This window comes from Theropithecus gelada, chromosome 12 (assembly GCF_003255815.1).
Source record: "Theropithecus gelada isolate Dixy chromosome 12, Tgel_1.0, whole genome shotgun sequence".
Classification (NCBI taxonomy): Eukaryota; Metazoa; Chordata; class Mammalia; order Primates; family Cercopithecidae; genus Theropithecus; species Theropithecus gelada.
In genome coordinates, this window is record NC_037680.1 from 36,470,376 (window position 1) to 36,498,160 (window position 27,785).

Below are 27,785 nucleotides of genomic sequence, written 5' to 3' on the forward strand. Positions count from 1 at the left end.
CGTGCATGACTGTTCTGAGACAAACAAATGTACAGAGAGGCATTGGAGAATGGAGACTTAGAGAACAAGAGGCTGCAATGAGTATTTTGTTCCTAAGGATACTTCAGATCCTCTCTTAATAAGATTACCTTGCCTTTGGAGAGGAATTGCAGACCTTTGCTGACTAATTCAAGTCCCAAAGCTTTAGAAAGCTCTTTTAAAATAGGAAGCGATGTGGGGTTCAGTAGCAGCCTATGTGCTTTGCAGGCCAAACGGCAGGTAATAAAACTTTGAAGGATGACTAGTAGGAAGGGAATGAAGGAGATGAGAAAATAGCAAGTAGGTGTATGTGCAAGGACTGCAAAAGAGGTTTCAGCTCTTGATATTCGAAGTGTGACTTGTGGACTGACAGCAGCAACATCATCTGGAAGCTTGTTAGAAATGCAGACTCTTGGTCAGGCATGGTGGCTCACGCTTGTAATTCCAGCACTTTGGGAGGCCAAGGCGGGTGGATCACGAGGTCAATAGATAGAGGCCATCCTGGTCAACATGGTGAAACCCTGTCTCTACTAAAAATACAAAAATTAGCTGGGCGTGGTGGCGTGCGCTTGTAGCCCCAGCTACTCAGGAGGCTGAGGCAGGAGAATCACTTGAACCCAGGAGGCGGAGATTGCAGTGAGCTGAGATCGCACCACTGCACTCCAGCCTGGGCAATAGAGTGAGATTTCATCTCAAAAAAAAAAAAAAAAAACAAAAAAGAAAACAAAAGCAAAGAAATGCAGACTCTCAGGCCCCAGCCCAGACCTCTTGAATGAGAGTCTGAATTTTAAGAGGCCCCCATCCCCCAGGTTGATTGGATACACCAGTTAAAAAGGGGGAAAAAAAAGCAAAAACCATTGGTGTCTGGGTCTCAGCCCCAGAGATACTGACTCAATTGGATCAAGGTGTAGCCTACACATTGGGTTTGTTAGTAAAGCTCCCTACCTGATTCTAATGAGCACCCAAGTTTGAGAACTGCTGGTGTAGAATAGTCTATCAGAGGGGTTGTAGTGATTTGGAAAATAAAGGTATTAGGTTTTTAAATCTATATACCCACAGTTTATCCAGGGTTTTCAGCCTGTTATACACCTGTGACATCTATACCCAGTGACAAAAGTATTTTTGGATGCCTGCCACCCACAGAATAGCACCCTGTTTACTTCCCACTGCCTTCAAGATTGAAGGGTCTGGTTTCTGCCTACTTCTCCTACTCCGTCTCCTTCTACCCCTACTCACTCCAGGCCAACTGGCCTTTTTTCCTTTTCTCAAGCTCACTGGGAACTGAGTCCTTTGCTACCTCAGGGCCTTTGCACATGCCTTTGCCTATGCCTTTGCCTCTTGAAAACTCCTCAGCCTTCAGCTGGCTTCCTCATTATCACTTCTGGAAAGGCACCTTCCATGAAAATTCTATCCAAGGAAAGTCTCACTTTCTCCCCCTTAATTATGGTCCATGGTTGCACACTATTCTTTTCCATTTCTTCAATAACACTATTAAAAGTTGTAATTGGTTGTTTTTCATTAATTGTTTCTTGTCTATTTCCCCCGACTAGTCCACGAGGACAAAACAGGGCCTTTTTTTATTCTCCTCTATACTCCTAGGGCCTAGTCCAGTGCTTGGCACATGGAAAACACATAAATATTTGTAGAATGAACGAACAAAGGCAGGGATTGGCTATGTCCCACGGGCCATATTTGGCCTGTTGCTTGTTTTTGTAAATAACTATGCTCATTTATTTACGTATTGTCCATGGCTGCTTTCATGCTACAATGAGAGTTGACGAAACTGTGTGGCCACAATGCCTAACTTATTATTTGACCCTTTGTAGATAGGCTGCCAGATAAAATACAGAATGCTCAGAAAAATTGGAAAGCAGAGAAACAATGCAAAATTTTTAGTGTACCTGTGGTCCAAATATTGCATGGGACATATTTATACTAATAATTATTTGTTGCTTACTTGACACTTGAATTTAACTGGATCTCCTGGATTTTTATGTGCTGAATTTGAAAACCCTATAGAAAAAAGTGTGCCAACCCTTGAATTCATAAATAATTACCTCAACTGTTCAAGCTCAACAAATTATGATTCCAAAATTTTCTGTTTACTTTCTGAAGATTCAATACTGCTAACACAACAAAATATTAAACTATGTTATCATTAATACTAGTCCCTTGGTAGGATACTTGGGGCTTTTTTGGATAATCAGGCATAAAATGAAAATAGATAATACTCTTAAACTCTTCTGATGTCCAGGGGGCTGTCAGTTTCACTTGTCCTTTTGTGCCTTGATGCCATATGTGATTATTTCAAAGGCTATGCCATGTGGAAAATGCTTGGTTGCTGTTAGACTCCGGCATAGTGATACAAGCTGGGTGAGCTCCCTTCAAACTTACAGTCCGGTCCAGCCTCACACAGAGTGGCCAACCGCAACCATAGGAGAGGCTTTAGAGGATACATGGGTAATTGAATTAGGCACGAGTCCCTTTGTGCTGTGAGACCCAGATAAAGTGGAGAAGGGGAATTACACAGCTTTCAACAGTTAGCTGAAAGACAGGAGTTTTGTTCACAGATGTCAAAGTCTTCACCAAAGGGGCACTTTCAGGCATAAGAAAATGAAACTAGACATAATTTGTTGGTCCTATTAATGTAAAAAAGTAACTAAGTATTATGTGAATATGTAAAAAGTGACCCAGGAGGTAAAAACGCAGTACTTGCGCAGGTTTTGGGCTGCTGGTGGGAAAGGACAAGTTTGCTTTTATTTTAAAAGTAGACACCTGTAAGTATGGCAACTATAGGCTCAGAATTTTGTAGGATGATTTTGATTTCATATACTTATTCTCATCAATAAAAATTTTGATGTATAACTACACGTAATTTAATTTGTATGCCTTTATAAGACTATACATATATAAACATTCAAAAAATTTGAACATACTTAATTGTACAATATTATACCAGTTAGTCTAAGTGTGTAAATATATGCAAAGAAAATAGGAAAAACTTACTCTTTTTTTTTTTTTTTGAGACAGAGTCTCACTCTGTCGCCCAGGCTGAAGTGCAGTGGCATGATCTCAGCTCACTGCAACCTCCACCTCCCAGGTTCAAGAGATTCTCCTGCCTCAGCCTCTCAAGTAGCTGGGACTACAGGCACATGCCACCACACTTGGCTAATTTTGTATTTTTAGTGGAGATGGGATTTCACCATGTTGGCCAGGCTGTTCTCGAACTCCTGACCTCAAGTGGTCCACCCACCTTCCAAAGTGCTGGGATCACAGGCGTGAATGAACCACCATGCCCCGCCAGAAAAACTTACTCTAAAATGTCAACAGTGTTAGCTATGTCTGAGTGGTGAGTTTATGAGTGATCTTTGTTTTCATCTTTGGGTTTTCTGTATTGCTCTTCACTTTTCTTTTTGCAAATAGTATATATTAGTTTTATAATCAAAAAAAGAATAATTTAAAGTTTTGTTTTGTTTTGGCCATACTTCCACATTACATTGCTGATGGGAGAGTAACTGATAAAACTACTTTGGAAAGCAACTTGGACAAACTCAGTAAAATTACAGATGCTATTCCCCTGCAACCTGGGGATTTCACTCCTCAATAGAGCATATGTGTGCAAAGATGTGCATGGCTGCAACATTTGTAATGCTGCACAATTGGAAGTGACCTGACGCCCTCACTTGCAGAATGAACACATTGCCCATAATATTGTGAATGGAGCGTGCATAGCAGTGGGTGGAGTAAACTATAGCTATACGTATCTCCATGGACAAGCCTCAAAAACAGAGCATTGAGCTTAACAATGTTTTAATACTTGGCAGATGAACCAATAGATAAATTATCTATAAATGGCAGAGTGCTTCAAGTGCTTAATGCCACAGAACTAACACTCAAAAATGGCTAAAATGTAAAGTTTATGTTATATGTATCTCACCATAATAAGAAAATATAATTAAAAACCCCAAATATATAACATTCAGTCAAAAAGCAAATGGTAAAAATAACATGTACAGCATGAAATTAAGCTTATAAGCCAAAACTACATAATTAGTTATGGATGTACATATATAGATACATATTTATATATATACACACACATTTTTTTTTTTTTTTTTTTGAGACGGAGTCTCGCCGTGTCGCCCAGGCTGGAGTGCAGTGGCGCGATCTCGGCTCACTGCAAGCTCCGCCTCCCGGGTTCACGCCATTCTCCCGCCTCAGCCTCCGAGTAGCTGGGACTACAGGCGCCCGCCACCACGCCCGGCTAGTTTTTTGTATTTTTAGTAGAGACGGGGTTTCACCGTGTTAGCCAGGATGGTCTCGATCTCCTGACCTCGTGATCCACCCGCCTCGGCCTCCCAAAGTGCTGGGATTACAGGCTTGAGCCACCGCGCCCGGCCTTACACACACATTTTTAATAGCACAAAAAACAAATGTGAGAATGACAAATACTAAGTTCAGGATACTGGTTACCTCTGTAGAAGGAGAGGGGAACTAGACCAGAGTTGGGCAGTTACACAGCATGCAACTGGATCTGGGATGTTTCATTTGCTTAAAAAATCTAAAGCAAATATGGTAGCAAAATGTTACAATGTGAGAAAACCGGCAATAAGTATGTGAGTGTTTATTTATTATTATTATTATTATTATTATTATTATTTGTTGTCCTGGCTGGGGTACAATGGCGCAATCTCGGCTCACTGCAACCTCTGCCTCCCAAGTTCAAGTGATTCTCCTGCCTCAGCCTCCCGAGTAGCTGGGATTACAGGCACGTGCCATCACACCTGGCTAATGTTTTGTATTTTTAGTAGAGATGGGGTCTTGCCATGTTGGCCAGGCTGCTCTTGAATTCCTGACCTCGGGTGATCCACCCACCTCAGCCCCCAAAGTACTGGGATTACAGGCATGAGCCACTGCGCCCGTCTGGGTATTTACTATGTTACTCTATTTTTCCATATGCTTGAACTGTATGATCATAACAAACCTATAGTCTTGGTCAGACCACGTGCCCCCAATTTCTCACTTTGATTGGAACCATAGATTGTGATTACCATAGATCGTAGCTGTTTTAAATATGCTGACCCAACGCATAATATTCCCTAGCTGTGTGGCCTGTTCTTACCACCCAGAGCTTAAACAACCCACGGGGCAGAATCCGAGTGTCTCTCTTTTTTCAAGTCTATGCATCTTTAAATTGCTCTCTTCATCCAAATTAACAGCAATAGGGAAGAACCCTGCATGAAGTATTTCCTGATCTTAAAGCACTCTGCAATTAATAGGGAATTCATCTATTGGTTTAGCTGTCAGGCAGTTCTGCTCCACCCTTGGATTCTGTACTTTTTAAAGTTGGTTACTTGACCAGGAGCAGTGGCTCACACCTGTAATTCCAGCATTTTGGGAGGTCGTGGTGGGTGGATCATTTGAGGTCAGGAGTTCGAGACCAGCCTGGCCAACATAGTGAAACCCTGTCTCTACTAAAAACATACAAATTAGCTGGGTGTGGTGGCACACGCCTGTAATCCCAGCTACTCAGGAGGCTGAGGCTGGAGAATCTCTTGAACCCAGGAGGCAGAGGTTGCCGTGAGCTGAGGTTGTGCCACTGTACTTCAGCCTGGGCAGCAGAGGGAGACTCTGTCTCAAAAAAAAAAAAAAAAAAAAAAAAAAAAAAAAAGAAAAGGTGGTAACTTTATTTTAAAGTCTGCGTCTCTGGTGGTCTAGTGGTCTGCTTTTTCACTACAGCACCCCAGGTTCAATTGTGAGTTACCTCAGTGATTGTGACTGTAGATTCAGATTATCTGGGTTCAGATCTTGGCTCTTACATGCAGTTCGCTTTGCTATTTTGGGTTCTGTAGCCATAAGAGGGAGTTTAAATGATAAAATGAGTGCAAAATCCTGAACCCCCAGGCTGCCACCTAATAAGCTCTCGACAAACGTTCCCTATTACACTATTATTATCATAGTCATAGTTGCATATCATCTCTAGCCCTCACCCCTATAAAGTGAAGGACTTGGTCCAAACACCGTGATACTGTTAGCATCAAAAGCAGTTTTATGGTTGCTGATTAATTTGCTGCTCCTTATAAGAAAGATGGTGAATAGAAAAGAGTAAAAACATTGACAGACATGAAAACTCTGACCCCTCAGCTGGAGTCTCTTTCCAGAACACAACTCTAAAATGCCCTCATTCTGTTTTTTAGGCAAAATATTAGTTTACAAGTCTGCTGATGCTCTCTGAGACTTCTTAAGTCAGGCACTACATCTTATTCTCCTCTATAGTCACAAACTTTGGCCTAGTTCACGGGAGGTACTCATGATATGTTTGAGAAATGAAGGGATGAATGACTATGCAGTCCATAGCATCTTAGTTTCAATGATACGCTAGGTATCCTGTGTGTTGTGTAAATCTCAAAGCATTTAGACCTTGCATTATTTAAATCACATTTTAGATCCGGCACAGTGGCTCACACCTGTAATCCCAGCACTTTGGGAGGCCGAGGTTGGTGGTTCACATGTGGCCAGGAGTTTGAGATCAGTTTGGTGAACTAACATGACGAAACCCCGTCTCTACTAAAAATACAAAAATTAGCTGGGCATGGTGGCGCACATCTGGAATCCTAGCTACTCGGGAGGCTGAGGCACGAGAATCACTTGAACCTGGGAGGTGGAGGGTACAGTGAGCTGAGATCATGCCACTGCACTCCAGCCTGGGCAACAGAGTGAGACTCTGTCTCAAGAAAAAAAAAAATCTCATTTTATATTTCTGCAAGTATTGGCTTAATCAGGCATCTCATTAAGGTCCTGCTTCAAACCTGTACCTTTTTCTTTCTTGTGTTTACTTTCTCAATTATGAGGCTTTGAGTTCTTTAGAAGAAAAGTACTATGTGTGATCTAAGGAGTAACTGATGATTTTTCATGATTAAGATTTATCAATTAGCTTGGAAAATACTCCAAACAACTCTGACTGATAATCTGAGGACATAAGGTTTATTTCCAAATCCTCCCTCTCTAAGGGATGTTTTCATTAATGAGGAAAGTGTAGGCAGCTGGCCCTCCTCAGTCTTTGTTCCCAGATACTATCAGTTAAGGAGAAATGAAAATACTTTCCATTACACTTAAATAAAGAGCAATTTATTACCTCCATGGAGATGTCTTATAATCCAGAAGTTGTCGTTTTACTCCTAGATGATTTTGTTTTTACTAAAATCATAAGTTTGGAATACTCCATCCACTACAGAATGAGATTGATAGGATAAAGAATATCTAGACTGTGCCCTAAAATTAGCTACATTACAGCTTATTAAACTTTGTTATTTGTGTGGAGATCATTGGAATTCATGGTAATTTCCCTCCTCCAGAATCAAGGTCATTGACTGTTGAGGCTGGAAGTCTTCCCACCCAGTCTTTTTATTTTCTAAAAACTGAGGCCAGAGAGATAAAGAGATTTCCACTGGAGCAAAATTGCTTTGATCTTTCCAACAGGAACATTATAAAACGAAACAATAATAGAACAGGCTAACAAATAGCAAAGGGGTCCAATGTTTATTTTCTTTCTCTATTTTCTCTGCCTCTTTTCCTCCCTTGCTGCAATGAAAAGCTCAAAAGAACCAAGTAGAAGAAAGAAGAGGTAAAATAACAGCTGGGTTATTGATTCCTGAAAAATGGAAACTTACGTATGGTGGATAATCTCCACAAGCCACGCAAGGACATCAGGTTCATGGCATATGTGGCTGCTCTTTATGTTTGTTTATAGATCTAATGGTCATCAGGTGTGTACTTGCTCAGGGTGCTCCTTTTATGGCCTGCTAGAAGGCTGCGAGCTTCTCCAACATGTTGGTCCTAAGACTGATGGCAGAGTGTTCTTTCCTCATTGCCATCTGCGTCCAATGTGGGAGAGATGGAAGAAGGGACAGCCAGAGCTGCAGAAGGTCCTGGCAATGGTCAGGTGACACCCCTTGCTCTGTGCACATGGACTTCCTCAATCTTAACAAGTATTTGTCATGCAAAACTCCAAGTCTTTCTCTTGACCCAATTTTAGAAAAGATGAAGTGCTTTTATTGCAATTTGTAATTCACTTCACAAAAGCTACTGAGAATCTACTGTGCTTCGAGAATTGGCCTAAACAGATGAGTAAGACCTGTTATTCTCCTCAAAGAGCTAATGATTGAGGGGTTTTTATCTCCAGAGGAAAGGTCCCTTTGGCTGCATAAAAACCTGCTTGTAGTCCCCTTCTCTCAGGCTTTAGAAACATTGCTTTGTCCTAATAGCCAAGAGATATTAATCAGTGGTCACAGAAGTTAGTGAGTAAACTGGAAGTACCAGTATACTTCTTGTTTACTTTCTAATTGCTGTGTTTCAGCATTACACACAAATACCAGGTCATATAATAATTATTGCTATTAACTTCACTAAAGTCATCTTTCAAGCCAGATGTAAGTATTTTGAATAGATATAGGATATTTAAAGCCTTGGAAATAACCCACAGTGATTAACAATAAGATTCGACAACATCATAAAGAATATTGATTTAATTGCTTTTTATCTCAATAGCTCACTAGAAAAGAGAAACTATTCAAATAAGAGAGTTAAGGTTTAGTGGCCTGATACTATCTATCGTAAAATTAACAGTAAACGTTTTAAAATAACAGAGGAAATATAAACACTTTTTTTTAACTTGGGTAATTGAATCCTGATTCAAAATGGTAGTTAGCTCTAGAATGTAATATACTACCCACTGCTCAGTCTATTATCATCATTATCTTTTGAACCCTATAATTGGACAAACAGGAAACTATTCATAATAATAAGTTTGTTCAAAAATATTCTGTTGGCTGGAGTCTGGGTGCACACTACAGTCATACTGAACTAAAGGCAAAACTGCTTACTTTATGCTTTTCACCTTTCATCTCTGTTACAACAATGTACAGGCACACTACACACCTGGGCAGTCCAAAGCATCCTACCACAATTACTAAAAAACAGTCATTTTTCCTGCATTCCATGAGTGGGCAACATAAATTTAATTTTCTGCAGACAGGGCCTTCGTTGAACCTAAACCTGTGCTGCCTGTGCAGGCAAGTAACTATGCTTAACATGTAACTCGGGCAAATAATTTTCCTTCTGGAATTTTCATGAGCTCTAACCACTTAATCGCTTTATTTATTCTATCACTGGTTTTTATTTTTCAGTGATTCTTCAGTAGCTACGTTCCTTATATCACAGTTATCCAAACATCAAATTGCACAGGACTCCTGCACACACAGGACTCCTAAAAGATGTGAATTGAAAGGCAACACAAGCCACTAGTGGACCGTTTTCAGTTTTCATTATCAATAAAAGGGAAGATCAGCATTTTCATGCTGCGTGAAGGCTTCAAGGACGTGCACTGTTGCTGTTATTATCTTTAGGCCAGGCTGCTGCCTGCCCCCACTAATACAGATGGAATGATGAGCCCATCAAAATAAAAATAAAACAATGAAATGGTCAGAGTCATAGAGCGGGTGGCTGACCTGGACTGTCATATGACCCCCTGAAAATGTCCCTTTGAATTTAGTGAAGGCTGGATGGTAAAGACCACAGATCATGACAGAACATAAATTCACCTCATAATGGGATTAGAAGACAGGCAAAATCGATGTCCTGCTGTTACATTAGAGGCAGGCTCTAATCTGGCATTTTCCTCGGAAGTGATCATTTCCCTTGCAACAGGGGAATCATGGATGCAACTAGCTTAAATCCGACAGATTCTGTTTTGCCATGTAGTGATTTTTCATCTTCCTCTGTCTTTTTAATAGCGGTTTTGGGGAGACGTATAAATGAGTTGTGAGTCTTAAAGACTATTACCAAAGTGAGTTATGGAAGTCTATGTTCATGATCATCAATCGCATTCCCTAGACTCCCCTTTGAAGAAAAGTCCTGTGCAACTCCTTCTCCCACTCCTAAACTGGAGCCTTGCTGTGGAGAAGGTGTTGTGACCCCCAGGGTCCTCTCACACTAGCCTTAAGGATCAAAGGCAGAATAGACTCACTATTGTATTCGGGGGTATTTAAAAAAAAGTCTCAACTGCAACTCTACTACTTAAAACCACTGGAAACAAATATCACATACTAAAAAGCCTGAAGAAAATGCCCAGATCAGGTGAACCCACATGGTCTCTGTGTAGAACAAAGGCTTCAAGTATGGAGCTTGATTGCAAGGAACTTCCTTGGTTTGCAGCAGAAGGCAATCTCACCTGGGAGTACAATACCCTCCTCTCATTCAAAATGCAAGATAGCATCTCCTGCTGGATCCTTTCTACAGAACCTGATGCAAGTTCATGGGGCTGTACCGTCCTTAGTAGTGAGTGGCATTTAATCAAAGCCTTCTGTGACATAATCTGAGAGTTTCAGAAGCCCTGTGAAGTCACCAAGCAAGTTAAGAGGTCCTTTCAAAAGGAATGAGAGATCAAACTCTGTATTTAGGAGCATTTGACGCTTCTGCACAGAAGGCACAGACTATTTAATTTCTCTGCATTATTTTTAGGGCCCCTGCTAAAGACTCCTTACTTCTCTGTAAAACTGTAGATTAGGAGTAAATCAATTCAGGGCGTTTGACATATTACTTTTCCTAGGCTGGGAAAAAACCACAGAAACCTTTTGTATGTGCATATGTTGTATTTTTTTGCAGTTTGCACAGTGGTTTGGGGACAGCACTTCATCTAATGAAACCGTTCCCTTTTTCCAGTTGGTGCTTCCATTCAAACACTTGAGCTGCAATCCAGCTGGTTTAAGGGGTAAATTATTTTTTGGCCCCATATAACAAGTTTTTTTCCTTTAACTTTCCACTTCTCAATAGCTTGTGTCTCTGTGTGTGTCTTTTCTAAGTATCTAATTTGCAAATGCCAAAGAAGGTGAAGTCAATTCTCCTCCCACTCTTAAGATTTTCTCTGTTCTCTGTTAACTCCCTCATCAGATGAAATAATTCAAGGGGACAGAGAATAAATTTTCTTTTAGATAGGTGGTCCTATATTTGTTGATACTCTCCTCCAATCTACCTGTTTCATTTCCTTAACTCAGTCTTTCTCATCCCACCTTATCTGCTCCCCATGCCCTACTGCACCTTGGTGTTTACAATTTAAATTGCAAGCACTAAATGAGTCCACTTAGCCAAACGCCCAGTACATTTGGTATGTGTTAATGATTATCTAATGGTCTTCCCATGTGTTAAACTCACAGAGTTAATGTTAAAGTTTCATGTCACATAATCTCCTTGAAGGAATTTCCCGAGATATTTTTGCTTACCTCATATAAATGAACTTGTTCTTGGGTTACAGCGAAGATCAATAACACGTTGTTTTGTACCAGTTTATCAATGAGTTGTCCAATTGTTGGATATTCCTAAAATTAACATATATAATTTTGCATCATCTCAATAAGATAATGTAAATAAAGAAAGGAATATTGATTTCAAAGATATCTTTCTGAGTTTGGCATTTCAATGCTCACAGGCATTATAGCTCTATCACTCTAAGTAAACAAATACACAATTAGCATTATTCACGTAGTTGGTTTAATAATCTTTTTCTAAATCTTATAAATCCAATCAAGTCCTAAGAGTCAGTTCCTGTTGATGTGGTGTATCATGGTCTGCCACTTCTAAGAAGACCATTTGAAATTTATTTAAAGACTAACAGTGTGTCATATTTTCAAGGGTAGAGAAACATTTCTTTTCCTTCTAAGTGACACTTACCAGCAGGCTAGGGATGCTACAGTCGAGGGAGGGGCTGTTGGACTATGATATACGTGACTGAGGTGACTCTTGTAGCTCTGAAACTCCTATTGGAATTGGATGAGGTGGAATGAGGGTTGCTGAGGTATGACATACTATGACATTCCTGTACTAATCCTTGGGTTTGGTTTGACTGCCTTTTTAATATCACAAGTTGGTTGTATGGAATCCTGCAATTTTTTCACAGGACAATTGAGAACTACATTGTACTTCTGTTCCATTGGCATGTTCATTCTCAGTGATATGAGTACTTTACAAAAAATAAAAGAAGCTTAATTTTTAAATTTGAATATAGACTTTACTTTTCAAGTTTGGAAAACATGATGTGCATTTGCCCATTATATGAATCTAAATGTGAATAATGTACAAAGAGGAAACTCAAGTGAGGTACTAGCCTGCTAACAATTAAATTAAGAATATGTTGATTATGACAGAAGTCAGCCAAAGGGAGGAACACTGATAAATAAGCCCTCCTGTACACTGATATGGAATATTCACATATTCTCAGTACTACTGGAGGATTTTCATCTAAAGTCTTCTTTAGGCATAGGGTTCAAGTTGAGAGAAAAGTGTAGTTTTGCCTAAAATACTGCAGTAAATTACCCAACTGCAAATTGCTGTGTCATATGTGATTTCCATCACATTTGGATTTTTATTAATAGAGATACCAAATTGTATCCATTTCCTCTGCTTTTTAACTTCATACAAATCCTTTATGCTGATGCCTAAATCCCTCCAGTGCCAGTCTCTCCTCATCTCCACATGTTACCACACCCCTCAGCTGCTGTGCTAGTGTGTAGCCAGGATCACACCACATAGCCCTTTGTAGGTGAGCGAAGCTGGTTTTCTATTTAAATCAGATCTGTTGGTTTAATTCCCACAACCATATTGTAAGTTCAAGGCCAGGAACCACCTTGTATTATTTTTTTGGCCTGAGGAATCTGGCCCAAGTTTTGAGTACACAGGAAGTGCTCAGAGGACCTGGGGGCTATGTTGCAGACAGGCATAGATATGGTCTCTGGCTTCTGTGGATTTGTTTCAACTTATTCAGAAAGAAGGACTTGAACATTTATTAGCTGAGAAGGTCATATTAGGCAATAGGTAGTGTTAGCTTTTATGATCTTGCCTCATTCAAAATGGAGTTTTTGTGGAGCTTTTGAAAAGTTGCAAGAAAAGGGTAATGAAAAGGGGATCAATTTTCCAGTTTCTTGCCCCTCACTGACTAAAAGACAACATGTGGCTATCCTCACTGATATTGTAATATGAAAAGGCAGAGTATGTGATTAAAGAATATACACATTTGGGGAATACTACTGATCAAATGTTTGGGGAAAATATTCATGTTGAAATTTAGAAATTTAGGTCAAGGAATAGTAGTGAGTAATGAACTGTTAAGAGTTTTTAGAGAATAGCTTTCCAATTGACATTAGAATTCTAGGTTCCTGTCTCCCTCTTTCTCTCCTCTTGCACCCCCTCCCCCTCTCTTTCTCCCCCACCTACACCTCCACAGCATTGTTCTAAGAAGTCACTTAAATTCTCTGTACCATATTTCCCCAAGTGTTAAATGGGGAAAATATGACAATCGCAGATTGCTGCTTCAGAAATCAAATCTATTTCTTTGTTTTCTTTCTTTCTTTTTGAGACAGAGTCTTGCTCTGCCTCCCAGGCTGGAGTGCTGTGGTGCGATCTTGGCTCACTGCAAGCTCCGCCTCCCGGGTTCACGTCATTCTCCTGCCTCAGTCTCCCGAGTAGCTGGGATTACAGGTGCCCGCCACTGTGCCTGGCTAATTTTTTGTATTTTTTAGTAGAGACAGGGTTTCACAGTGTTAGCCAGGATGGTCTTGATCTCCTGACCTCGTGATCTGCCCGCCTTGGCCTCCCAAAGTGCTGGGATTACAGGCGAGAGCCAATGCGCCCAGCCTCTATTTCATACATTAGTTGGCACTCACTGTGTTCTAGGCACTGTGCTATCAGGAAACAGAGATAATAAACCAGGCCTGGCCCTGAGGATTGCGCAAGAAAGAGAGATGTAAGAAAACGTATTTCTACGTAGAGATGCGCAAGAACACATCTGCATATGCAACTGAAGGGAAAGACGATTGCTTCAGAGCCTACCAGAGGTCAAAGAAGGCTCTCTGGGGACAGTAATGACTGAGCTGGCTTTTCAAGGATAATGAAGAGTTTCTCAGCAGGCTAGGAGGGAAGAATATTCCAGGCAGAGGGAATAACATGTGCAAAGCATGGCAGCCTCATGGTCTGTTCAGGAAAAGCGGTTGGGTATATAGGGGTCTATTGAGAAGATCATGCATGTCCAAAGAGCTCTGAAATTTCTTCCTGGTTTTACGAAAGTCAGTTGTTTTCTTTGAATGTCACTAGCATTTTATAAATTATAAAAAATAAGCCAAAGGTTAATAAGCACCAACCAAGCCATACCTGACTAGTTGTTACCCATGGAACATGAAAGCATGGCATGATTCAGGGACCATCATTCACCGCAAATCCTACATGGTTACTGTTCTGGTTTGGGTCCCTCCTTTCTGAGGCCGTGGCTGAGAACAGAATGAGCTGCCTGTATTGCTTCACCAGCACCAGGCTTTTTGAGAGGTTGGGGAGGTTCTGGGATCATGGGATTCATAGCACATCCAGCTTCCCACATGTCCCACTGCCCACCTATGCTCCGGTGGGAACCTCTAAGGATGGTGAGAATTGAACTGGGGCAATGTGTTAATCTCAAATTAGAAAATGTGCACGGCTTTCACCAAGCGTGAGTTATTTCACATGTATTACACCAGTTGCTGCTTCATTCTCCTACTTATAGCCCTGAAAACAGTACAGAGTGCAGGTTACACACCAAGACAGTTGACATGGAGTATTCATTCTTGCTGTCCAAGTGACAGAGCCCATCATTAGGAATGACGATGCCTGCCAGTTTGCTGTCCATTCCAAAATGAGAATCAGCATCACTCACAAAGACCAGGAGGTGGAGGGAGTCATTCCGCCAACCAATTTTTTCCTACAGTGAGAAACAAACATTTGTGTGATACTGGAGGGAGGCAGGCATTTATTGAGTGTGGATCAATTATGCTGGGACACATTTAGGTTATAAAAATAATATTGCTAGTCTATTTTAGCCTTTTTATCTATTGTGAATTGATAATATTAATGTTTTTAATAAAACATGAAATTCTGTGACATTTGCTTTTTCCTGGATAACATTTTCATATGATTTATGCTTCAGAAAAGCATAGCTCCACTACAATCAGTATTCAGTTGATCTTGACTTTTACATAGTTAAATTATTTTTACTATCCAGCTTTCAATTCTCCAAAAAATTGAGCAGAGGAGGTCATAGATGGTCCCAAATCCAAATTGAAGCCAAACTCATGAAAATGCAATGTTAAAGGGGCTCAAAGTAAGCCTGTTTCATTAAAATGTTACCCAGCATTTAAGCACATATTTCTCTTTCTAATGATGTCATCCAAAAATTATAAACCTAATACAAGGATAAGCATTGCTTATGAAAGTATGGCCCCAAGGTCCTGCTAATTAAAATTGTCTGTTGTTGGTGTTTAGTAAAGCCCTCCCCTTTAATTAATACTAGTTCAGGAACCAATTGGGTAAAAACGCATCCTGGCTGTTCCATCCCACCTTATTCCTTTCCTTCTTCCTCTAATTCCCTAGTCCTCCCACTTTCTAGGAGCTTCAGCCTTGTTTATTTCCTGATATTTTCCATGAAGGGCTCTTGCCTAAAGACAAGGGAATCATTCTTGTGGATATTTGTCAGATAGTAAAGGAGAAGCAGTGTTCCTGTGATGTTGTAGAGACAGCACACTTCCAAAGCTTACTTTGTTGGTTCAAAACAATAGCTATGTAGTCATATGTATGGACATATACTGATTCAGAGCATTTTAACTTCTTAAAATAAATGTTCTACTCTTGATTTTTTTTACCATGATTAATCCAAAAACTAATCTGATCTTGATCTTTGAAAATTAATCATGCATAGCTATTGTTTCAACTAAATTTTCCCAACACAATGTTTTTAGATTATTCATCATAGGCATAAAGAACAGTCCCCATTTCAACATGATTTAATTAAACATTTGGCAAACATTGTGTATTTTAAGAAAAATACAAAATGTAGAAATTTAGAGATCAAAGGAAAGGAAATTAGTTAATCTTTTTGAAGTAGAATTGTTAATAAGAGATGAACTTTATGTTAACAGAGTGAAACAGCACTCCCTTCAGCATACCTTACACACAGCAGCTTGCATAATTGCATCAAATCCACCTTCGGGTGTGTCGATATTAGCAGAAATTTTCTGATTCTTCACAATTTCATTGAATCTTTCAGCATCATTTGTCAATGGCAAAATGTGCTTGAATCCAAATGTAGGTAAACAGAAGTATGGAATACTACTGCAAAAGTAAGATGCAAAAATATTATTGATGAAATGTAATGGATCTGATAGCTTAGCAACATTCTCTTAAATGAAGATTAGTTTTTCTAAAGGGCCTGACTCTGTAACTCAGCTATGAATCTCACCGTTAAGGTTGTTGACATCATCCCCCACCCTTTCTATGTTGACCATATTAGCTAACACTTATTTAGAGCTTATTGTGTGTCCTGCACTGGCTCAAACTCAGATAACAGATAATCAGGTGATCAGACTCCTGTGTGTGTGTGTGTGTGTGTGTGTGTGTGTGTGTGTGTAATCACTACCTTCTATGGGCTCCCAACCAAAATTCACCACTAAGTTTATACAATGACAATTCCTTTGTATTCTAATATCTCAGGCTGTCATCAAGTATGAATCACCCTGTAGCAAGACAAGAGAGGAACCTGTCTTCTTTTTTCTCTGCTCCCTCCTGTACTCCCAGGTCTGCCTGCCAAGGGCCCAACAATTGTAGTAGCATTCTTGGTTTGAGAGTCCAACTCTACTGGGATTGAATAGGCCAACCTAGAAATAAAACCACTACTTAAAGTACAACATTACGATGAAATCTGCACCAAAGATATTACAGTAGAACACAAAGGGCTGATCATGAGTTCAGCCACATCTTATTTTGAAAGCAAGTTTCTAGCTGTGCATGAAACTTTGGGCAAGTTACTCAACACTCCTGAGCTTTGGATTTTAAAATGAGGATAATCGTATAGAGGAGAGGTTCTCCAACTGAAGTCCCTAGACCAGCATCATGAGCATCACTTGGCAAATTGTTAGAAATGCAAAATCTGAACCACTACCCAAGACCGGCTGAGTTAGTTATGCTGAGGGTGGGCTTAGTGGCCTGTGTTGTACCAAGCCTGGATGCATGCTAAAGTTTGAGAATCATTGGTGTAGAAGTGCAAAGAGACAAAAAGGCATAGCCCCTGGTGAGGGAATGATGTGCTGCCTGGGGAAGAACTGGTTGATTCTTAATATGGGCACATGTGGGGCCTGGGCCTTGGCTCTGCAGGTCCAGTAGACTACTTTGTCAGCACGAGAAGGTGCATTTTTCAATGTTAGGCTTCAGTTCATCAAGTTAATCTGCCTGAGGTATACAGTTGATCTTCATTATTCACAGATTCTATATTTGTGAATTCACCTACTTGCTAAAATTTATTTGTAACTCCCTAATTAATACTTGCAGAGTTTTCTGAATCATTTGTGGACATGTGTAGACAGGCAAAACAAAACAAAACAAAACAAAACAAGAAAACCCAAAACAAAGCATCTCCCTATGTGCACATTCCCAACTGGAATCAAACACAGTGGTGCCCTGCCTTCTTATTTCAGGCCTCCAACTCTAAGTCAGTGTCTTTTTCACTGTCTACTTGGTGCTACCTTTCTTGCATTTTTATGCTTTTCATGGATGGTTTCACTGTTTAAAATAGCCCCCAAGCATAATGTTGAAATGCTGTTTAGTGTTCCTAAGTGTAAGAAGGCTGCGATGTGTCTCATGGAGAAAATAAGCTGTGTGAGACAAGCTTCATTCAGACATGAGTTACAGTGCCTTTGTATGGAGTTCAATGTTTATAATTCAATGAGATCTATTACATACAGCATCTCTAAACAGAAGCACACATAAAATAAGGTTGTGTAGTGATTTGTTGATGAAAATGTGATAGCCAGAGTCTCACAGGAACCTAACCCTACATTTTCCTTGGGAGCAATGATTCAATATTCGATAATTCATTGCTAGGGGCAAGTTTTTGGAACATAACTACCATGAATAATGAGAATTAACTGTGTGTACAGATAGATCAGAGTGATCATGGATTCTTTCACACTGAGTAAGGATGCTCTCACTGGGACCAGAATGCTGGTGCCTGTGAGTACCATCATTTTCTTCCTATCAGTAGACTTTCCTTGAAAGCAGGTGAGGTTTGGATGTGTCCCCAGGCTTCAGAACAAGGGGAACTGGAGGACCCCAGCACTGAATGGCACAGTCCAAGATGGCCCAAGGCAACCACCCCAGAATGGATGCTCTTGGTCACATCTGACCCCTCCCCCATCTGTAGTCTGCTTCCTCAGCTAACACAAATTTGAAAAGCTCTCGCAACCAAAGGGACTGGAAGCTCTGGAAGTGTGTTGGCTGAGGCTCTTGGATGGATGTGGCCCACACTGGCCTCTGTGATATCCCCTTCTCTGCCCTGCCCTAGCCCACTAGGCCTGTCTATCCTTTCAGCTGCATCAAGACATGTAGTCTATGGGGTCCAGGGGCCAGTCTGTCGCTTTCAGGTAATTTTTATATTTCCTTTCCTAATTATTATGTTTAACTTTAACTCTCAGAAGGCAACCTTATTCTCTTATTTTTAATATTGTTCATCAGGTTTCACTGACACTCTAAAGTGCTGACCACAGACTGTATCTACCTAGCAGGGTTGTCATGAGACTTGAATGAGATCACATAGGCAAAGAATACAGCACGATGAGCTTTTCAGAGTTAATGCATAATAAACATGAGTGTCATTTCTTAAATAAATCACTTCACACAGTCTAGAACAGACCTAAGTACAGATAATGGATTTGGCTCATGATATCTCTAGAATAATGTTTTTTCCTGATTAAAATAATAAGGCAGGTTCATTGAAGAAAACTGGGGTTTTACATGAAAGTGTAAAGAAAAGAATCAAAAACATAAATTGTAATTGTTGTGAGATGAATCATAGTTTATTTGATCATCTTTCTATTGCTGAGCATTTATTTTGAACATTTTTGTAATTAAATAATATGGTGATCCTTCTACATACATATTTACAAACTATTTCATATCCTTGCTTAAAATAAATTTTTTGATTGTGAATTCCTGGGTTATCTCTTGACTCATATTAGCAGACTGTTCCAAAAAGTTTGTATCCATTGCCTTCTGTGGTATTAGTGTATGGCATGGCATCATTTTTTTTTTTTAAACTATACTAGTTGATTAGCAAAAAATGGTATTTGTTAGTTTTAATTTTCATTTTATTATTACTAAGATTGAGTGCTTGTTTCTACTTATTAACACTGTGTATTTCTTCTTTTGGTAATTGCTAGCTGATATCCCTTGCTAAATTTCTTGTTCTAATTTAATTTTAAGAACCTTCTTTAAAATATTAACCTTTTTTCTTTGTAGTTTGTCTTTTAATTTTGTTCATGATGTTTTTGGATATATATCTTAAAACTTTTGGTGCAGACAAACTTCTTCCCACCTTCAAATATAAGATGCATTTTTAAAGTGTGATATGAGGAAGGAGCCTGATTTTTTTCAAAATATTTAACTTGTTAAATGACAATAATGCAGCCTTTGTCTTAATTGCCCTTATAGCACTTCAAATAGCTATGGCTGGTAGAAAATACATTGGATTTAGAATAAAAAGAGTGAACAGTTATCTATCTATCTTTTTTTTTTTTTTTTTTTTTGGAGATGGAGTCTCACTCTGTTGCTCAGGCTGGAGTACAGTGGCATGATCTCGGCTCGGCTCACTACAACCTAGGTTCAAGCCATTCTCCTGCCTTAGCCTCCTGAGTAGCTGGGATTACAGGCACCCGCCACCACACCCAGCTAAGTTTTGTATTTTTAGTAGAGATGGAGTTTTTACCATGTTGGCCAGGCTGGTCTCGAGCTCCTGACCTTAAGTGATGCACCCACCTCGGCCTCCCAAAGTGTCACGAGTACAGGTGTGCGCCACTGTGCCTGGCCAGTTATCTATATTTGGGCAAGTTATTCAACTTGGCAAAGAATACAGCATCACTGTATTCAACACCACTGGCCTCAGTGTCCTCCTCCATAAAATGGGAATGATTATAATACCTATTCCACAAAGTTGCCATGACGATCATATGAGATAAAAAGTATGTAATCATGTTAGGTACACCGTTGTGCCTGGGACCTAACTATTCTTGGAAATTATTTAATCTATTATTTGGGGCTACTGGTTCATACCATACTGAAATGACATTTGAGCATCTTCCAGATCCACAGAAGTAGCAGTCCGATCTTTTTGTGAGAGATTTGCATCTTCGTTGGTTAGAATTATCTGCTATGTAGATTTTACTAGAACTCTGTGCCTTCGGAAAGTGGAATGAAATTTTAATTTAACTCACTAAAGAAATTCATGTGATAGGAGAGCTAAAGGAAAACAGAGTATCAGAGATGGCGCACGCCAGGGAATTTTGACTGGAGATTGCCCATGTTTTGTTCAGAGTTCATTTTCTTTTCTCTCTATCTTTCTCTCTCTCTCTCTCTCTTTTTTTTTTTTTTTTTGTTTTTGAGACAAGGTCTCCCTCTGTCGCACAGTCTGGAATGCGGTTGTGGTGGCACAATCTCAGCTCACTGCAACCTCCGCCACTGGGCTCAAGTAATTTTCCCACCTCAGCCTCCCGAGCCTCCCATGTAGCTGGGACTACAGGTACCACCATACCCAGCTAATGTTTGTATTTTTTATAGAGACAGAGTCTCACCATGTTGCCCAAGCTGGTCATGGACTCCTGAGCTCAAGCAATCTGCCCACCTTGGCCTCCCAAAGTGCTGGGATTACAGGTGAGAGTTCATTTTCTAACAGATGTTCATATTTTGCTGTTACTTTTTTAGCCTAGCAATTAAAAGAAATAGGCACCTTTCACCAAATTACTTGATTTTGAGGCCCCTAGATAACAAGAGATTTGCATTTAAAATGCAAAATAATTATGAAACACAATATAAAGAAGTACTACTTCAATTTTTTTGTTAAAATTTTAAATAAATATTTACAGAATAAGACTATAATTACATATGCCAAAGCATTAGTATCATCTTTTCCTGACTGAGGTTAGAAATGATTTCCATTTCTTACTTTTGTCTGTATTTTCACATAGGCTTATTATGTTTGCAATAAGAAACTATATACCGTATACTCATATATGTTTATGTGTGTGAACATAGAGGAAATTCATTCTAGCGTTTCTTTTTTTTTTTTTTTGAGACCAAGTCTCGCTCTGTCGCCCAGACTGGAGTGCAGTGGCACTATCTCAGCTCACTGCAAGTTCCCCTCCTGGGTTCACGCCATTCTCCCGCCTCAGCCTCCCGAGAAGCTGGGACTACAGGTGCCCGCCACCATGCCCAGCTAATTTTTTGTATTTTTAGTAGAGATGAGGTTTCACCGTGTTAGCCAGGATGGTCTCAATCTCCTGACCTTGTGATCTGCCCACCTCAGCCTCCCAAAGTACTGGGATTACAGGCGTGAGCCACTGCACCTGGCCCATTCTAGGATTTTTCTTTCTTTTTTTTTTTTTGGAGATGGAGTCTCATTCTGTTGCCCAGGCTGGAATGTGGTGGTGCCATCTCAGCTCACTGCAATTCTGCCTCTTGGGTTCAAATGATTCTCCTGCCTTAGCCTCCCAAGTAGGTGAGATTACAGGCATGCACCACCACATCCAGCTTATTATTATTATTATTATTATTATTATATTTTTAGTAGAGACAGGGTTTCGCCGTGTTGGCCAGGCTGGTCTCAAACTCTTGACCTCAGGTGATCTGCCCGCATCGGCCTCCCAAGGGCTGGGATTACAGGTGTGAGCCACCACGCCCAGCCCATTCCAGCATTTTGTGCTTCAGTTTCCTCTTTTGAAAAACGACAATGAACTCACTATTGGTGTAAATTCAAAACAAAACAAAAGACACCACAGTATACATCAAATGATGTTTAAAAAATCCTTCAGCCAGGCACGATGGTTCACGCCTGTAATCCCAGCACTTTGGGAGGCAGAGACAGGTGGATTACTTGAGGTCAGGAGTTCGAGGCCAGCCAGACTAACATGGTGAAACCCTGTCTCCACTAAAAATAAAAAAAAAAAAAAAAAAATTAGCTGGGCATGGTGGCACATGCCTGTAATCCCAGCTACTTGGGAGGCTGAGGCAGCAGAATCACTTGAACCTGGGAGGCGGAGGTTGCAGTGAGCCAAGATTGCACCATTGTACTCTAGCCTGGGCATCAAGAGTGAAAATCTGTCTCAAAAAAAAAAAAAAAAAAAAAAAAATCCTTCAAAATGTTTAATAGGGGAAGAAATTTTAAGTTTTGTGCAATTAAATACTTTTAAATACACATTTAACTCATTTATGCATATGAAAATGAAGAAAACACTTATTGTTGCTGTATCTTAGACAACAGCAAAAGAAATTCTGTTAAAAAATGTAAACCACTTCAGCATTCTTCACAGGGTGAGAAAAATTTTTAGTGACTCTCCATCCAGTAAAAATAAAAGAGCTACCCCATAAAGCATTAAAGATTTGATTAAAGAGGTGGGTTTTCTTTCTTTTTATAGAGCCTTGGACTCTCTATGTTGCCCAGGCTGGACTCAAACTCCTGGACTCAAGCAATCCTCTGGCTCTGGGACTACAGGCATGTGCCACTGCACCCCGCAGAAAGGTGATTTTTATTTTTATTAGTATTTAAGTTTATTTTATGTTTAGAGGTACTTGTGTGGGTTTGTTATATAGGTAAATTGTGTGTGATGGGGGTTTGGTGTGGTTTTTAAAGTGTGGTGCACAGACCCATGAGGGTCCCTGAGACCTTGCAAGAGGTCCTTCAGATTAAACTATTTTCATAGTGATTCAGAGATGTCATTTGCCTTCTTCACTGTGTTGAGATTTCACTGATGATATGAAAACAGTAGTGAGAAGGCTGGTAAGATGATCAAATAGGAACAGCTCCGGTATGCAGCTTGCAGCGAGATCAATGCAGAAGACAGGTGATTTCTGCATTTCCAATTGAGATACCCAGCTCATCTCATTGGGACTGGTTAGACAGTGGGTGCAGCCTACAAAGGGTGAGCCGAAGCAGGGTGGGGCGTCGCCTCACCATGGAAGCTCAAGTGGTCAGGGAACTCCCTCCCCTAGCCAAGGGAAGCCGTGAGGGACTGTGCCATGAGGAATGGTGCATTTCAGCCCAGATACTTCACTTTTCCCACAGTCTTCGCAACCCGCAGACCAGGAGATTCCCTCGGGCGCCTATTCACCAGGGCCCTGGCTCTCAAGCACAAAACTGGGTGGCTGTTTGGGCAGACACCTAGTTATCTGCTGGAGTTTTGTTCATACCCCAGTGGCGCCTGGAATGCCAGCGAGACAGAACCGTTCACTCCCCGAAAAGGGGGCTGAAGCCAGGGAGCCAAGCGGTCTAGCTCAGCAGATCCTACCCACATGGAGCCCAGTAAGCTAAGATCTGCTGGCTTGAAATTCTCGCTGCCAGCACAGGAGTCTGACACTGGAGCTTGGTAGGGGGAGGGGCATCTGCCATTACTGAGGGTTGAGTAGGCAATTTCCCCTCACAATGTAAACAAAGCCACCAGGAAGTTTCGAATTAGGCAGAGCTCACCGCAGCTGGGCAAAGCCTCTGTAGCCAGACTGCCTCTCTAGATTCCTCCTCTCTGGGCAGGACATCTTTGAAAGAAAGGCAGTAGCCCCAGTCAGGGACTTTTAGATGAAACTCCCATCTCCCTGGGACAGAGCACCTGGGGAAAGGGGCGACTGTGGGCACAGCTTCAGCAGACTTAAATGTCCCTACCTGCCAGCTCTGAAGAGAGCAGTGGATCTCCCAGCACAGTGCTCCAGCTCTGCTAAGGGACAGACTGCCTCCTCAAGTGGGTCCCTGACCCCCATGCTTCCTGACTGGGAGACACATCTCAGCAGGGGTCAACAGACACCTCATACAGGAGAACTCCAGCTGGCATCTGGCAGATGCCCCTCTGAGCCACAGCTTCCACAGGAAGGAGGGAACAGGCAGCATTCTTTGCTGTTCTGCAGCCTCCGCTGGTGATACCCAGGCAAACAGGGTCTGGAGTGGACCTCCAGCAGACTTCAGCAGACCTGCAGCAGAGGGGCCTGATTGTTAGAAGGAAAACTAATAAACAGAAAGGAATGGCATCAATATCAACAAAAAGGACGTCCACCCAAAAACCCCATCTGAAGGTTACCAACATCGAAGACCAAACGTAAATAAATCCACGAAGATGAGGAAAAACCAATGCAAAAACGCTGAAAATTCCAAAACCCAGAATGCCTCTTATCCTCCAAAGGATCACAACTCCTTGCCAGCAAGTGAACAAAACTGGATGGAGAATGAATTTGACGAATTGACAGAAGTAGGCTTCAGAAGGTGGGTAATAACAAACTCCTCTGAACTAAAAGATCATGTTCTAACCCAATGCAAGGAAGCTAAGAACCTTGGAAAAAGGTTAGAGGAATTGCTAACCAGAATAACCAGTTTAGAGAAGAACATAAATGACCTGATGGAGATGAAAAACACAGCACGAGAACTTCATGAAGCATATGCAAGTATCAAAAGCTGAATCGATCAAGTGGAAGAAAGGATATCAGAGATTGAAGATCAACTTAATGAAATAAAGCATGAAGACAAGATTAGAGAAGAAAGAATGAAAAGGAACAAACAAAGCCTCCAAGAAATATGGGACTATGTGAAAAGACCAAACCTATGTTTGATTGGTGTACGTGAAAGTGACAGGGAGAATGGAACCAAGTTGGAAAACACTCTTAAGGATATTATCCTGGAGAACTTCCCCAACTTAGCAAGGCAGACCAACATTCAAATTCAGGAAATACAGAGAACACCACAAAGATAATCCTCCAAAAGAGCAACCCCAAGACATATAATCATCAGATTCACCAAGGTTGAAATGAAGGAAAAAATATTAAGGGCAACCAGGACAGAAAGGTTGGGTTACCCACAAAGGGAAACCCATTAGACTAATAGCAGATCTCTCTGCAGAAACCCTACAAGCCAGAAGAGAGTGGGGACCAATATTCAACATTCTTAAAGAAAAGAATTTTCAATCCAGAATTTCATATCCAACCGAACTGAGCTTCATAAGCGAAGGAGAAATAAAATCCTTTACAGACAAGCAAATGCTGAGAGATTTTGTCACCACCAGGACTGCCTTACAAGAGCTCCTGAAGGAAGTACTAAATATGGAAAGGAAAAACTGGTACCAGCCACTGTGAAAACATACCAAATTGTAAAGACTGTCGAAACTATGAAGAAAATGCATCAACTAACAGGCAAAATAACCAGCTAAAATCATAATGGCAGGATCAGATTCACGCATAACAACATTAACCTTAAATGTAAATGGGCTAAATGCCCCAATTAAAAGACACAGACTGGCAAATTGGATAAACAGTCAGGACCCATTGGTGTGTATTCAGGAGACGCATGTCACGTGCAAAGACACACATGGGCTCAAAATAAAGGGATGGAGGAAGATTTACCAAACAAATGGAAAGCAAAAAAAGCAGGAGTTGGTTTAAAACAGATTTTAAACCAACAAAGAGAAAAAAAGACAAAGAAGGGCATTACATAATGGTAAAGGGATCAACGCAACAAGAAGAGCCAACTATCCTGAATATATATGCACTCAATACAGCAGCACCCAGATTCACAAAGCAAGTCTTTAGAGACCTACAAAGAAACTTAGACTCCCACACAATAATAGTGGGAGATTTTAACACCCACTATTATTAGACAAATCAATGAGACAAATCAATGAGATCAATATTAGATCTCATTGTCAATATTAGACAAATCAATGAGACTGAAAATTAACAAGGATATTCAGGACTTGAACTCAGCTCTGGACCAAGCAGACATAATAGACATCTACAGGACTCTCCACCCCAAATCAACAGAATATACATTCTTCTCAGCACCAAATCGCACTTATTCTAAAATTGACCACATAATTGGAAATAAAACACTCCTCAGAAAATGCAAAATGACTGAAATCATAACACACAGTCTCTCATACCAAAGTGCAATCAAATTAGAACTGAGGATTAAGAAACTCACTCAAAATCACACAACTACATGGAAACTGAACAACATGCTCCTGGGTAAAAAATGAAATGAAGGCAGAAATAAAGAAGTTCTTTGAAACCAATGAGAACAAAGATATAACGTACTAGAATCTCTGAGACACAGCTAAAGCAGTGTTTAGAGAGAAATTTATAGAACTAAATATCCACAGGAGAAAGTAGGAAAGATCTAACATCGACACCCTAACATCACAATTAAAAGAACTAGAGAAGCAGGAGCACACAAATTCCAAAGCTAGCAGAAGATAACAAATAACTAAGATTAGAGTAGAACTGAAGGAGATAGAGACACAAAAATCCTTTTAAAAAAATCAGTGAATCCAGGAGCAGGTTTTTGAAAAGATTAACAAAATAGATATACCACTAGCCAAACTAATAAAGAAGAAAAGAGAGAAGAATCAAACAGACACAATAAAAAATGATAAATGGGGCATCACCACTGATCTTACAGAAATACAAAGTACCGTCAGCGAATACTATAAATACCTCTATGCAAATAAACTAGAAAATCTAGAAGAAATGGATAAATTCCTGGACACATACACCATCCCAAGACTAAATCAGGAAGAAGTTGAATACCTAAATCAACTAATAACAAGTTCTGAAATTGAGATAGTAATTAATAGCCTACCAACCAAAAAAATGCCCAGGACCAGATGTATTCACAGCCAAATTCTACCAGAGGTACAAATAGGAGCTGGTACCATTCCTTTTGAAACTATTCCAAACAATAGAAAAAGAGGGAATCCTCTCTAACTCATTTTATGAGGCCAGCATCATCCTAATACAAAAGCCTGGTAGAGACACAACAAAAAAATAAAATTTCAGGCCAATACCCCCGATGAACATTGATGTGAAAATCCTCAAGAAAATACTGGCAAACCGAATCCAGCAGCACATCAGAAAGCTTATCCACCACGATCAAGTGTGCCTCATCCCTGTGATGCAAGGCTGGTTCAACATATGCAAATCAATAAACATAATCCATCACATAAACAGAACCAAAGACAAAAATCACATGATTATCTCAATAGATGCAGAAAAGGCCCTCAACAAAATTCAACACCCCTTCATGCTAAAAACTCTCAATAAACTAGGTATTGATGGAACATGTCTGAAAATAATAAGAGCTATTAATGACAAACCAAAAGCCAATATCATACTGAATGGGCAAAAGCTGGAAGTATTCCCTTTGAAAACCGGCACAAGACAAGAATGCCCTCTTTCACCACTTCTATTCAACATGGTATTCGAAGTTCTGGCCAGGGCAATCAGGCAAGAGAAAGAAATAAAGCGTATTCAAATAGAAAGGGAGGAAGTCAAATTGTCTCTGTTTGCAGATGACAAGATTGTATATTTAGAAAACTCCATCATCTCAGCCCAAAATCTCTTTAAGCTGATAAACAACTTCAGCAAAGTCTCAGGATACAAAATCAATGTGCAAAAATCACAAGCATTCCTATACACCACTAACAGACAGAGAGCCAAATCATGAGTGAACTCCCATTCATAATTGCTACAAAGAGAATAAAATACCTAGGAATCCAACTTACAATGGATGTGAAGGACCTTTTCAAGAATTACAAACCACTGCTCAAGGAATAAGAGAGGACAAAAACAAATGGAAACACATTTCATGCTAGTGGATATGAAGAAACAATATCGTGAATATAGCCATA

The 27,785-nt window shown here is 40.3% G+C and overlaps 1 protein-coding gene across 5 annotated transcripts in view; it reads right to left on the reverse strand.

Annotated features, from left to right (window-relative positions):
• ITGB6 (integrin subunit beta 6) overlaps nt 1-27,785 on the reverse strand; it is an 89,675-nt gene that overhangs the window by 48,724 nt on the left and 13,166 nt on the right. For all 5 annotated transcript variants that reach the window (XM_025404652.1, XM_025404648.1, XM_025404651.1 and 2 more), the window contains 3 exons: nt 16,035-16,200; nt 14,633-14,794; nt 11,295-11,390 (listed from right to left, as the gene is read on the reverse strand). In XM_025404652.1, coding sequence (XP_025260437.1) covers nt 11,295-11,390; nt 14,633-14,794; nt 16,035-16,200 — 424 coding nt within the window. The remainder of the gene's footprint in view (nt 1-11,294; nt 11,391-14,632; nt 14,795-16,034; nt 16,201-27,785) is intronic.